Raw genomic sequence first — 14874 nt, 5'->3', positions numbered from 1 at the left:
GTAGATTGTAATGGCAAGTTATCACTCCTTCTTGATATAAGTTGTTCAATTTAGAAAAACAGACATTTATGTGAAAACTAATCAAATTCACTCAAAGCTGAATGGCTGTTCATGATTATAAAATTTTCCAGGAAATGTTATATCAGGATCAGAAAGACTAGTGGTTTAAAAAAATAATGCATACCACATGTCAATCCAGTGGGAAATCTAGTGAACGAAAACAAAAGAAAATTCACTCTTCTTATGATAGAGTCAATAAAGTCAATAATAAAACAATGCCGGTGACAATACTGATAAAAAATTATTTCTAAATAATAATTGTACATTTTAAAGACATTATTTGTTAAACTGTGTTTATATTAGAAATATACATGCAAATACACGATGTTTTATGTTTGGTATTTATCGAGATAATTGAATTAGAAGCTTGTGAAACTGAAATTTAATAAATGCCAATCTTTGCTGCATATTTATAAAAAAATTGGAAAAAATCATGAACATACAAAATCTAAAGTTCTTTCAGGTCACCAATTTTCGAAAGTCCTTAGCATGTTACAACTTCCCAAAGTATACTTATTTTTTCAGACCTAAGTTATCAACACACCGGTCTGCTCTTGTCACATGTACATTCAATAGAGAAATATTGTCTTTTCGTGAATAGAAAAAAATTAAAAGTCTGTCTGTGCAGGCTAAGAAATTAAGAAGATAACTATTCTTATAAAGTAGGTATCTTTCTACTATTTTTTATATAATTTTAAGAAAAGGTCGTCTCGATTTTTGTACATGTATTTGCGGTCTTCTCGATCTATTCACATTCAATGTTTACATCGGGATAAGGTCTGCTTGAATTTGCTTTGTAACTTAATTTCAAAAGTACCAATCTTTGCTGCATATCAATCGATTCCTTTGGAATTTTTTTCCTGACTTTCACTGATCTAGCTGTATCTAAATACAGATAATTAGTAGTTCCAGAGAGGTATAAAGCAAGTAGAAAAATAAATTGAAGTTGGTACTCCAGGAATTTATTCGTATAGCAACATTTTAAACCAATTTTACATCAAGCTTCTATAGCCTGCTGTACTCGTCGATTGCTACTTAAGGAGGGAAAATGATAACATTCAATGGAAGTTCTGTTTTTATTTCAACTTATTTCTATATTTACTATTTACCAGAACGTTTTTCCGTGAATCCATAATTGATAGCGTCTTTGCTAAAATGGGACAAACATTGAGAAGATCTAGTTTTCAGTGTTTACAGGGGAGGTAATATTTTGTCACTAGATTTCCCACTGAATCATAATGACCCAATCATTCTTTAGATGTATTGTTCTTAACATAAAACTTGTAGAGTTAAATACAAATTAATATACCATGATGTATCTTAAATAAAGAGACAGTTAAAGCAAAATTAAACAATCTGTGAAGGGCAGAGAGAAGGGGAAGAGGAGACTTTATGGAAGTACTTTGTCTTGCTAAGTATTTCACCACATATGATTCAAAGTATGGAAGGTGTCAGGTAGATGGGAAAAGCACTCAAACATTACAATTCATCACTGTCAAGCTGCTTACCAAATAAGAAGTCATTCTTTTCAGTAGTACCTGACGAAATATTGGTTTGACAAATGGAGAGACAGACAGTAAATGCAATATAGCCACAGAACCTTTACATAACAGAAGATAATTTTACCCCAATTATAATCTAGAAGAACTTTCTTGTATGTATATCCACCAAATCTGACATCAACTATAAAGTCACATGGTTCAAATTTGAACAAGAATGGTATATGATAGGTGACGGTGCTATCTCCCAGTGGTAGTTGGAATGTTAAGTCTATACAGCAATCCAAACCAAAACAATTATCTGTCATTTCACACTGTAACATTGTTCTTATGCTGGCTGGCAGATACTTTTGTGGGTTAATCGTCACAGGACAATCTGAAATACATGTAACAATAAAATATAACTTAACACTGTTACACTGTCATCACTTGGAGTGAGAGTATAATTGTATCGATTCTTAAAGATATATTTTGTAAGTAGGATTTCTTTAATAATGGCCTCTGTTTATATTTGTAAATTACCTTTTGGTCCTTCTTGAACATTACATGGTCCAGTTTGAAAATGTTTCTGCAAGATAAAGAAAAAAAATTTCAAAAACTTTCTTTCACAAAGTTTTACAACAAGTTTTAATTGTACCTCTTATTCCTGGTATAAATAACATAGATCTCCCAGTTCAAGAATAGTTCTGAGAGAATATAAAATGTTCAATTACTTCTCCTTTCTTGTATTAAATCATGTTTGATATGTTGCTTCTCCACTTGAAGACCTCAAAATCCAGATTCCATTTCTAATACAAACTAAAACCTAAAATAAATTATTAATTCACTAAAATTCTAAATTTCAAAAACTTAAATTTGGGGTTTTTTTTGCATCACAGTCATCGCTGCATATCATCACAAACAAGGGTAGAGGAAGATGATATCAAAACTGATAAAAAAGCGTAGAGGAAGATGATATCAAAACTGATATCAACTGATTTTTTTTTTATTTGAAATATTGGCCAAGATATATAGAATAATGGAATTTTTGTTTTAGATACCGACTTTCTCAGCACAAATATCAAGCCTGAGGCTTATAGAACAATTAGTTTAAAAAATTTTTTTCTTGGGACACAATTTGAAATATCATGAAGTAACTAATAAAAATTTCTTTTGCCTACAAAACATTACAATATTTTTAATGATCGGATGAATGATGTTGCACACATTTGAACAATAAATTGCTGTGGATTGACATGAAAAACATGATGTTGTAGCAATGTTACCTGACATCATTTCCTAATATGTACTTCAAAATACAGATTACTGATTACTTTACCTATTTTCTTGCTTTTGACAGATTAATATGCATTTAATTATAAATATATGTGTATTCATCCCATCAAATCTAGTACAGTGTAAAAATTCAATAAAAATATTAAGTTAAGTTTAATAGACCGTTGTCAGTCAATTTCTCACTTTTTACATTAATCAGATAATTCTACATTAATGTTAATTTATTGGGGTTATTTGTGGTTTGTGTGGTCTGTTGTACTGCCAAGCATTTTTGGTGATTCCCGTTCTGCATTTATCAAATCACTGTATAATAGTACAGAGAGACTTACTGACAATAGGATATAAAAAAATTAATTAACAAAAATACCGAGCTCCAAGGAAAATTCAAAACGGAAAGTCCTTTATCAAAACAGCAAAATCCAAATATCAAACACATCAAACGAATGGAAAACAACTGTCATTGGTACAGGCATTTCATTATGTAGAAAATTGTGGATTAATATAAAAATATGGAAATTATGTATGATTGCCAATGAGACAACTATCCACCAAAGTTCAAATAAAGTGGATGTAAGCAATTATAGGCAACTGTACCGCCTTCAACAATGAGAAAAGCCCATATAGTCGACTATAAAAGGCCCCGACATGAAAAATATGAAACAATTCAATTGAGAAAACTAACAGCCTAATTTATAACAAAACAATTTACAAAAAACAAATATGACAGACATGAACCAACGACAACCATTGAACTACAGGCTCCTGACTTGGGACAGGCACATAAAGAATGTGGTGGGTTGAACATGTTTGTGAGCGCTGATCCCTCCCCTGAACCTGGGACAGTGGTGTAACAACACAGCATAAGAACAAACTATAAAAATCAGTTGAAAAAGGCTTAGTTCATAAGATTGATACAAAGCTGAAAACATCAAACATAAACACTAAACCTTGTTTTATAGCTAGCTAAACCTCTCACTTGCCATATTACATGTATGAATATAAAATATATCAAATCTTTTATACTTACATCAAGTCCAAGGTATTTCAAAACCAAATCAAACGCATCCTCTGTCATTTTACCTCCTATAGACTGTACCAATTCTAGGATAGATTCCCCTGAAAAATAATTGTTATGATGACATTGTAAGACTAATGGTACCTGTATAGAATTATACATGGGCAAGTATATATGAAAAAAAACTAGCCGCTCCAAAATGATGCCTTAACTCTCTAATAGCACTTTTGCATAATATGCATTAAGAATATTTCTGACAGTTTCTGGCAAAAACACAAACATTTGGGCAATAACCTCTCAAATGTGTTGATTTAGGCTTTTGGCCATGCTGACCTATTTGTAGACCTTGGCCTGCTGATAATTTTTTGCTGTTTGCTGTTTTTCTCTATCTACTAAAGTTCCTGCAAAAAAAACCCATAAAGACATGTAAAAATTGTCTTTCAAGGGCAGTATCTCCTTTTAGAAATGGACTGATGATTTGGTCTAATTGACTTTTTTGTCCTGCTGATCATTTTTGCCATTTACAGTTTGTCCCTATACCCTATTTATTTACTTTATTTACTATAGTTTCCACAAAAACACAATAAACTGTTGGCACAGAGAAATGCCTTGCCTTTATATAATTTTGAAAGTATCATGCAACGGTTGAATTTAAAATGGCATTGCTTTATTATGCAAACTATGCAGAGCATTCTAAGTCCATATACCATTAGTGAAGGTGCAGGGCCAAATAACCCCTGTGTAAATGAGAAATTCCAATGCATTACAACTGTACACCAAATATCTTTAACATATTACAAGTGGTTCCCTTAAAACTGACCTAAGCACAAACTTCAACATTTAAACACAAAAGTTTCAAAGTCAATGAACCATGATGATGGGGTACAGCCATATAATTGTCATAAAAATGATACATTCAAATACTGATATAACTTCATACCAAATATCATTGACCTACCACTAGTGGTCCACCTTACACTGACTTAATCACAAAAGATTAAAAGTCAAAAGACCATGCATGACTGAGGGGGAAGGGCCAAATATATAATTTAACAGATAAAAAATCTGACATTGTTTTCTATATTTTGTTTTGTTTTGTATCAGTTTTTCATTGACCGATACTTGCATAACCCTTTTAAAAATATATATTGTTAATAAAGTTAAAAATTTGGCAATCATCTCTGTGTAAACTATACCAGGTAATTATTTTACCTACCTGAGAATGTGGAATTTTCATTACAAATAGGAATAGGAATTTCATGGTCCTTTAAATACATCTCATCTATGACGCAGTCACCCTCAAAACATATTCTCAAACCAAAATCTAATTTAAATACTTTCTTGTCTGTGTCTTTATCAATGGAAAGCCTACATAAAATAAAACAAGAGTGCACACGCTGAAATGTCTCGCCTTCTTTACTAATCATTGATATTATGTTGATAGTCCTAAATATAAAGCTTTATTACAACTGTCACATAAACTTAACATTAACCAAGTAAACTAAACATTGACCAATGAACCATGAAAATGAGGTCAAGGTCAGATGAACCATGCTAGGCAGGCATGTACAGCTAACAATTCTTCCATACAACAAATATAGTTGACCTATTGCTTATAGTTTAAGAAAAACAGACGAAAACACAAAAACTTAACACTGAGCAATGAACCTTGAAAATGAGGTCAAGGTCAAATAAAACCTGCGTAACTGACATATAGATCATAAAATATTTCCATACACCAAATATAGTTGAACTATTGCATATAGTATTAGAAAAAAAGACCAAAACTCAAAAACTTAACTTTGACCACTGAACCATGAAAATGAGGTCAAGGTAAGATGACACCTGCCAGCTAGACATGTACACCTTACAATCATTCCAGACACCAAATATAGCTGACCTATTGCATGCAGTATTAGAAAGAAAGACCAAAACTCAAAAACTTAACTTTGACCACTGAACCATGAAAATGAGGTCAAGGTCAGATGACACCTGCCAGCTAGATATGTACACCTTACAATCATTCCATACACCAAATATAGTAGACCTATTGCATACAGTATAAGAAAAACAGACCAAAACACAAAAACTTAACTATAACCACTGAACCATGAAAATGAGGTCAAGGTCAGATGACACCTGCCAGTTGGACATGTACACCTTACAGTCCTTCCATACACTGAATATACTAGACCTATTGCTTATAGTATCTGAGATATGGACTTGACCACGAAAACTTAACCTTGTTCACTGATCCATGAAATGAGGTCGAGGTCAAGTGAAAACTGTCTGACGGGCATGAGGACCTTGCAAGGTACGCACATACCAAATATAGTTATCCTATTACTTATAATAAGAGAGAATTTAACATTACAAAAAATCTGAACTTTTTTTTCAAGTAGTCACTGAACCATGAAAATGAGGTCAAGGACATTGGACATGTGACTGACGGAAACTTCGTAACATGAGGCATCCATATACAAAGTATGAAGCATCCAGGTCTTCCATCTTCTAAAATATAAAGCTTTTAAGAAGTTAGCTAACGCCGCCACCGCCGCCGTAGCCGCCGCCGCCGCCGCCGCCGGATCGCTATCCCTATGTCGAGCTTTCTGCGACAAAAGTCGCAGGCTCGACAAAAATGTGTCTGAATGGCCCCCCTCAAGCTTTCTTATAATATGTGAAAATACTTTTTGAGAGGATTTGATGTCACTGCTAGTTTTTAAAGAGTTTTTTTGTTCTAGTCCACAGTATTTTTGTGCTATGTGTTATTTTCACTTTTTCACTGGTTTTTTAAAGTTATAAAGGGGCATAACTCTAGAAGGGTAAGTGACTCACTGCCCAAATTCCAACTCTGTCTGCGAGTTTTGGTTCTCAGCATTGTGTATGCGTTTCATAAAAATTTTTAAATAATGAGAGCTGAAAGAAGGCTATAGTTATGTTTAATATTCTTTTAAAAGTGGCATCTAAGAAATTTGTTTTTTCTTTCTCATTGCATAGCTGTCAACTGACTCGTATTCTGCGGGTCACACCCGAGAATTTCCCCCTTCACACAGGATTTTTTAAATATCCGCCGGGTATACAAATTACCCGGGATTTCAGAAAATGAACTGTTTTCACCCGTTTTTCTGACCGATATTGTTTCCGGTATTTAGAAGTCAAATATACTTTCGGTTTTCTCATCGTTTTTCATTTGAAAAGGTAAACATTTGAAATTAGAATTTGCTTATTTACCGTGCCAATGACAGCTATCAAACCATTACATTTGATTGAAAAGTAACAATTCGAGGATTGTTTGTTAATTGTACCACAGAAAGTTGAAGCTGACTGTCAAGCTTGACATACAATTCTATGTCCTGATTAAAAGATTTGCCGTTTGCAAATATCAAATATCCTGTAAAAATAATTTTAAAACAATTTGAATTTTTTAATACATTTCTGTCGGAGAGAACAATTTTGTTATCACTTAAATGTAAAAGCTTTAAATCAAATCATCATGCTCTAGATATTACACTGAAAGGAAACACACTAACTTCTCTCTATTTATCTTCCTCCTGTGTATAGGAGCACATTAGCCATAATTGATTTCTAATTATATGTATAGCTGGGGTTTATGAGATTCATTAATAAAAAGAAGTAAACCAGTGTGAATAAAACAACAAAAGGGCATTGCTTTAGAAAGATATTTAATTAATGATAAATATTCATATACTTAAGTTAACAAATACAAAAGCGATTATTTTTTAGGAAACTCATGGTACCTGTATATGTTAAAGTATATAAAAAAAAACTCTCAATACTAAAATTGGACCGAAAAAGTTCGTAAGCGTTATCACTACAAACCAGTAAAGTCTGAAATGGCCTATATCTGTACTCGACTGTACTGATTTTTACTCGACCAGTCTGATTGGTCTGAATTTTACTCGACATTATTCGACCCCAGTCTTAACCATACTCGACCGTACTGATTTGTACTTGACCCTTATCTTTGCCATTGAAAATAGTCTGAACTATTACTCGACCAGTCTGAAACAGTCTTAACCCATTCTCGACCTGTACTCCACCAATTTTTTCAGTCTAAACCATACTAGACCAAAGGTCTGAACAATACTCGACCAGTCTGAACCATACTTGACCAAAAAACCTATATTTTTTTTAAATGTTAGCTGTTAAAATTAATTTCTTTTTTTCTGACAATGAAAACAGCCACAATAAAATAAAGATATATATAAAAATATATTTTTACATCCTTACATGATTCTCAGATTTATCAAATAGAGATAGTTAAATTAAATTATCTTATATAATAATTTAATTATATTAATTTTAAAGTTTTAGAGTTTTGTTAAAAAAAAAATTTTCTTTTAACTAAAAACCACACCTTTACTGAGAGTAATAAAACCTTAATAAGGTGCTTCTTGTTTGGCATGTGTGTTTTTTTTTTTTAAACTTAATTTTCCTAAATTCCTAAAGAAAAACTATATAGGTTTCATGGTTATATACAATAGTTATATAATTATCTTTTTAATGAGGTAACAACAGCCAAAAATTCACTGAAATTGTTTAACCTTATATTAGAAATATATCCATTTTTGTTATAATTTGGGATATATTATATATAATATATATCAAAAGGGGATAAAAAAATTAAAGAAATAGATAAATTTTTTCTTCTGATTTATAAAGTAATACCTCCTGCTTGGGGCAAACTCATTAAAAGATCACACCTGGTCAGAGAGTATTAATTTCTAATTAACATTCATTAAAAATTGCAACATCCTGTTAAACTTAAATCGCAAGGCCTTTCACTAGATAAGTAATACACGAGTTTAAGAAAAAAAGGGCTTTCTTTTTACCTGTAAAACACACATGTACTGAGATAAATAAACCTTATTAAAGTGCTTCTTGTATGCCATGTCTTTAATTTTGACAAAAGTTATTTAAATTTACTTGAAATAAATTTTTTCTGCAGCTTTGGAACACATTTCCTTTTTTAAATGGTTATCAAGGATTGCTATGGAAGTTCTATTATCATGATTATCTTAAATTCTTGGTTTTACAAAACAAAGGTGTTATTTTTTAAATTTATTAAGTTGCTTTATATACTATTTTAAATATATTTTAATAAAAAAAATGTTCACTGCATTATTAACTAAACTCAACTGACACCATAAATCTATACAAGGCTTAAGTAAATGGTGAAAATTGTCCAGTAACCATAAAATATATCTGAAACATTCAAAAAAATTTGAATAACATTGAAAATGTTAGTCCCAATTCGGTTTGAGATTATTTGATCAGTTTGTTTTATTTTTATTTTAAAGGTGATATATATATGTAAGTGTTGATAAATATGGTGTTGAATTTATATTATGTTTATTGTGAAATTTTGGTTTCAATATGCCATATTGAACATGTTGAATACATTTTGAATTTCAAATTGTTGTTCAAATTTCTAGCCAGGGGAAATAGCTGTTAAAAACAGTTCCTAAATTGATGAAATACAATAGATAGATACAAAAATTAGGTCTAGGTTGGTTCAGACTTAGTCAAGTATGGTTCAGACTAGGTCGAGTATGGTTCAGACTAGGTCGAGTATGGTTCAGACTAGGTCGAGCATGGTTCAGACGAAAATAAAATGGTTAAGTACTGGTCGAGTACAAGTTCAGACTGTTAAGTATGGTTCAGACTGCAGTCGAGTATTATCAAGTAAATTTCAGACCAATTCAGACTGGTCGAGTAAAAATCAGTACAGTCGAGTACAAATATAGGCCATTTCAGACTTTTACTGGTTTGTAGTGTATGACCTGACATTTTCTTCATCAGTGCAGGTCATGACCTGCATTTTCAGCTTCAGAGGTTGACAAGTATGTCATTGACACTTGTATCATTTCATGCAATTATAGGAAAATGAAGAATCAAATGAACAACTGATTTTCACATGCAGTAAATCTGATTAATTCAAAAGTCCTTCAATGTCATAAAATTCATCTCAGGAAAATTTATCATTTCAATATAAAATATATAATCACATGTATACTGTCATACTTCTTTCCTATTACTTTCAATGAAACCCTTATATCAACTTTGAGCTATAATGTACAAATAAATCTAAATTATCCAATTTAGCATTCAAACATGTCAATTACTTAAAAATTAAAAGAGACTGTGTTATCATACTTACAGAACTTTAAAATCCTTTGTAACTGTCAGTGTCTCTAGTTTACCTAGAAGAGACAAATTAAGGATAGGTTTTAAAGGAGTCTATAACACTCACCTGGTATAGTTATTATGGCGCAATGTGAGATATTGATACCACAGTTATAAATAAATGCAGAATATGTCCATGGGACACAGATGATGCTCCCTCTTGCATATAACGTTATAAAGGAGCAAAAATCAAGAACAGTAAAAGTGACGCAACCCAAATTCAAACTTGATCTGTGTTTTGTGCTAATAAGCATTGTGTATAAGTTTATAACATTTGGTTGAGGCAATGGAAACTAATTTTGGGACGTATGGATGGACAAGGGTAAAACTAAATGCCCCCTGCGCCCTGGCGAGGACATAAAAACCACTAATTTTTTATGCAATAATACATGTGCATCCCTAAATAAAAATCTTCAAAGTTTAGAGGAAATCAATCCAGACATACTAAAAATAGTGTGAGATATGTGAAAAGTTGCCTTAATTCCAAGTTTACAGTCTCCTAACACATGAACAGAAAAACAAAAAATTAAAACAATTGAAGAGAGCTTCCTTTTATCAATCCCAACAATAATGTAAAGTTTTGAGAAAATCAATCCAGGCATACTGAAGTTAGTTTGCAGTATGTGAAAAATTGCTTTAATTCAAATGGTTAAAGTCCTGTAACTCTGGAACGACAGAGCAAACAAATTTTCAAAATCAAAAGGGAGCTTTCTTCCTTCAATCCTAATGTCATGTTAAAATTCCATGAGAACTGGTTGAAGCAAATTCAAATTATAGTACAAAATGTAGACTGACGGACAGATGGATAGACTACACATTGGTATACCATAATATGTCCCGTCTTTGACGAGCAAATGATTACTTTCAAAATGTAACTTTTTAGCCCATTATCTTACACTGTTAATGTTTCTATAGACAAACATTTGAATTGGTTAAAATCTGCATTGTGATATAATTATTTTGATACAAGATAACCTATGTATGTCAAGTGTTGGCCTAATTTACTAGGGTTATATACACCTTATCGCTATTTGTTCCCAATTACTGACCATCACAGACATTTCTGTCAAATTTTGACTTCATAAAGAAAATGTCTTAAGCAACAATGCAAAAGTGATCGTTGTATGATGTCAATATGTCTATTGTCACTAAATCTTGGGTCATGTGTTGTAGATTCTGATATAGCGATAAGGTCTTTAAGTTGCATGGCATGATGATATCCATGTTACTTACTTTATCTATGATTAAAAAAAGTTATACTAGTTGATGTCTTTAAAGTCATGTTACTATATACATTGTTTACTTCTTATTTCAGACTAATAACTCACCCCATTTGTAACTGAGAAGAATAACTGATTTTGTTTGTGACTCAATCCCATAATTCAACACAAACTTGCAGAAATCTAGCTCAAGGAAAGCGTTGAAGGATTTGGAATAATTAAAGCTACCAATAGTAAAAGAGATGTCGACACAGACATCCAAACGTAGACAGTCATTGGATATTGAGTAGTACAGATGATCTTTCAACCAGGGATTGGTAATTTCTGGTAAATACAAGGTAGTGCCAAGTGTTTCACATCCTGAAAACATGAAAAAAAAAAATGAAAATATAGATATTTTAGATAAAGGAATTAAATCTGTATATAGATATAAGAAGATGTGGTATGAGTGCCAATGAGACATAGTCTATTAAATGAATAGTGAACCTACATTTCTCTAAACTGTGCCTTTAATGTTTAGGTCTATCATAAGTTACTGGAGAATAGCTAAGTTAAAAAAAATATTTTTTAAAGCAAATTATTTATTCTGTTTAAAATAATTTTACTGCATTATGTAGCTTTTCAATGTTTAAAAAAAAATTATGTTGATTTTAAGTAAATGCATATTAACTCAGAAGAAACAGTTTTTATACATCATTGGCTTTTAAAATAATTACTTATTGACTTATTTCACTAGTACAAATGTCTTTACTATACACTTTTCTTACATTTATTATTATTTTGAAACCTTGAAATTTACACAAGGTCAAACTTTTCGTGTTTTTCAGCTTCTGTGAACAAAGTAAAAATTAAACACACACGATAAAAACCTGATATACAGTATCATCATCTTTTAATCTTGACACCAAATCTCTATCAGAACCATTTGTACCAAGTGATTTACTTTATACTCACGTCCATCACCAGTTTGTAATCTTGACATCAAATCTCTATCAGAACCAGTTGTACAAAGTGATTTACTTTATACTCACGTCCATCACCAGTTTGTAATCTTGACATCAAATCTCTATCAGAACCATTTGTACCAAGTGATTTACTTTATACTCACGTCCATCATCAGTTTGTAATCTTGACACCAAATCTCTATCAGAACCATTTGTACCAAGTGATTTACTTTATACTCACGTCCATCACCAGTTTGTAATCTTGACATCAAATCTCTATCAGAACCAGTTGTACAAAGTGATTTACTTTATACTCACGTCCATCATCAATTTGTATTCTTGACACCAAATCTCTATCAGAACCAGTTGTACAAAGTGATTTACTTTATACTCACGTCCATCATCAGTTTGTAATCTTGACATCAAATCTCTATCAGAACCATTTGTACCAAGTGATTTACTTTATACTCACGTCCATCATCAGTTTGTAATCTTGACACCAAATCTCTATCAGAACCATTTGTACCAAGTGATTTACTTTATACTCACGTCCATCACCAGTTTGTAATCTTGACATCAAATCTCTATCAGAACCAGTTGTACAAAGTGATTTACTTTATACTCACGTCCATCATCAGTTTGTAATCTTGACACCAAATCTCTATCAGAACCAGTTGTACAAAGTGATTTACTTTATACTCACGTCCATCATCAGTTTGTAATCTTGACACCAAATCTCTATCAGAACCAGTTGTACAAAGTGATTTACTTTATACTCACGTCCATCATCAGTTTGTAATCTTGACACCAAATCTCTATCAGAACCAGTTGTACCAAGTGATTTACTTTATACTCACGTCTATCATCAGTTTGTAATCTGGACACAAGATTTACATTAGAACCAGTTGTACTCAGTCCTCTATTCTCCAACTCCTGTTTAAGTTGAGATAATTTCATTTTGTCAGGTCTAACACATGGTCCAGTGCTTTGTAAGAAGTCCTGAAATATAAATACTAATTAGTAACTCTACCAGTAGTATCAATGGTCAATTAATTGTTCCTTAATATCCACTTAAATCAATCCTCTAAATCTGTGACACTTTATTGTTTAGTTGATTTCTTATGATTCTTGACCAGTTACCGTATTACTTAAATAATATGCATTTCATTTTCTAATTTTTTTTAGAGCATTTCCTTGATCCTTTCATCTCATAAAAATACAAAACCATTGTTTAACAGAATGGTTTTTAGCCCTATACAGCAAACTGTAGGGGTAAACAATTTCATTTTAATAAATAAAGTTTATCTTAATTATAATCTGTGTGGGAAGTATAAACTATAAATGTACCTCTGGTAGTCCAAGTGCCTTTAATAATTCCTCTTGTAATTTTCCTACAGCTTCCAGTAACTTTTTCTTTGCTGCCTTTTCAATTCTAGATTTAATGACATCTAGGTCAAAATAGTCTTTGTACTCAAAATTCAAAACCCACTCTGAAATAAGTATCATGTATGATTGATAATGAGGACTAAATCTGCTGCTGCATACGTTAATATTCCTTACATCACTGCAATATTTGTATGAGTAACATACATATGTGATCTTGATCTCAGAATTTTTTCTTGTCCAGTCAGTGCTTTTGCAAATTTTGTGCAATGAAAGGGCAGGGTACAACTAGGGCCTTATTTGGCCGTATATTTCAGTGATTTTTGAAGATTTAAAGATTTCTTTATTCTAAAGATGAGGTAAAGTGAAGTCAAAACCAGATAGTTTAGGATCCATAACATCATAATAAATGTAGTTTTGAGGTCATTAAAAAGGCTCTTCCACATATGTTTGACAATGGTCAATTTTCAACTAGTTTTTGGACCCCTAATTATATAGTACATGCATGTATCAACTAAATAATTTATCATGAATCAATATAAAATCTTATACGCTCAAAGTCTTGACATACCTGTACTACAATCCATGGTTTGAATAACCAGATTAGGCAAAGTTTCTGGTAGTTTATCATAATCAGTTGATAGATAATAATTAGGCATAGAATAGGCAACCTGTTTCAGTAAATCTTCATCTGTATTTGATCCAATCCCTACAGTAACAATTCTTATTGCCTTATTTTTACATGCTGCAGCCTGAACTTTGACAGGATTTTTCCCAGAATTAGATTTGCCATCAGTTAACAGAATAAGATAGTTCTGGGCATCTGATCTGTCACCTTTCTCACGTACAAACATATCATCACAGACATACTGGAAAGCATCACCTATTTCTGTGTGTGATCCCTTCTGATAGACTGCATCTATCAGAACTTGTTTGACTGTCTCTTTATCATACTCAGAGTTTAGTTGTAACAATGGCCTAGATGTTCCTGCTCCAGCAAATAAACTGACTCCAACTCTGACATAGTTCTCAGCAATAGCCAGTTTTTCGACAGAATTAACCAAGGCAGCCATTGAATCTCTGAAATGATTTTCTCCAACACTGCCAGATTCATCAATTACAAAAATGACATCTACAGCATCAATAGTCTTACAATCTGAAACAACATCAATGACAAAAATTATATCTACAGGAACAACAGTCTTACAATTGGAAACAACATTCAACTGCTAATGCAGATCACATAAGACTGAGTTAATATAATAATATTC

At 31.9% G+C, this 14874-nt stretch overlaps 1 protein-coding gene across 1 annotated transcript in view; it reads right to left on the bottom strand.

Moving 5' to 3' along the window:
* Positions 1-14874, bottom strand: part of LOC127709614 (uncharacterized) — a 401059-nt gene that overhangs the window by 262500 nt on the left and 123685 nt on the right. The window contains exons 35-43 of the mRNA XM_052215217.1: positions 14175-14759; positions 13568-13710; positions 13078-13219; positions 11385-11636; positions 10031-10073; positions 5066-5217; positions 3862-3950; positions 2082-2127; positions 1687-1935 (exon numbers count right to left, since the gene is read on the bottom strand). Coding sequence (XP_052071177.1) covers positions 1687-1935; positions 2082-2127; positions 3862-3950; positions 5066-5217; positions 10031-10073; positions 11385-11636; positions 13078-13219; positions 13568-13710; positions 14175-14759 — 1701 coding nt within the window. The remainder of the gene's footprint in view (positions 1-1686; positions 1936-2081; positions 2128-3861; positions 3951-5065; positions 5218-10030; positions 10074-11384; positions 11637-13077; positions 13220-13567; positions 13711-14174; positions 14760-14874) is intronic.

Source organism: Mytilus californianus, unplaced genomic scaffold (assembly GCF_021869535.1).
Source record: "Mytilus californianus isolate M0D057914Y unplaced genomic scaffold, xbMytCali1.0.p SCAF_7, whole genome shotgun sequence".
Lineage (NCBI taxonomy): Eukaryota > Metazoa > Mollusca > Bivalvia > Mytilida > Mytilidae > Mytilus > Mytilus californianus.
This window is presented reverse-complemented; position numbering and strand designations above follow the sequence as displayed.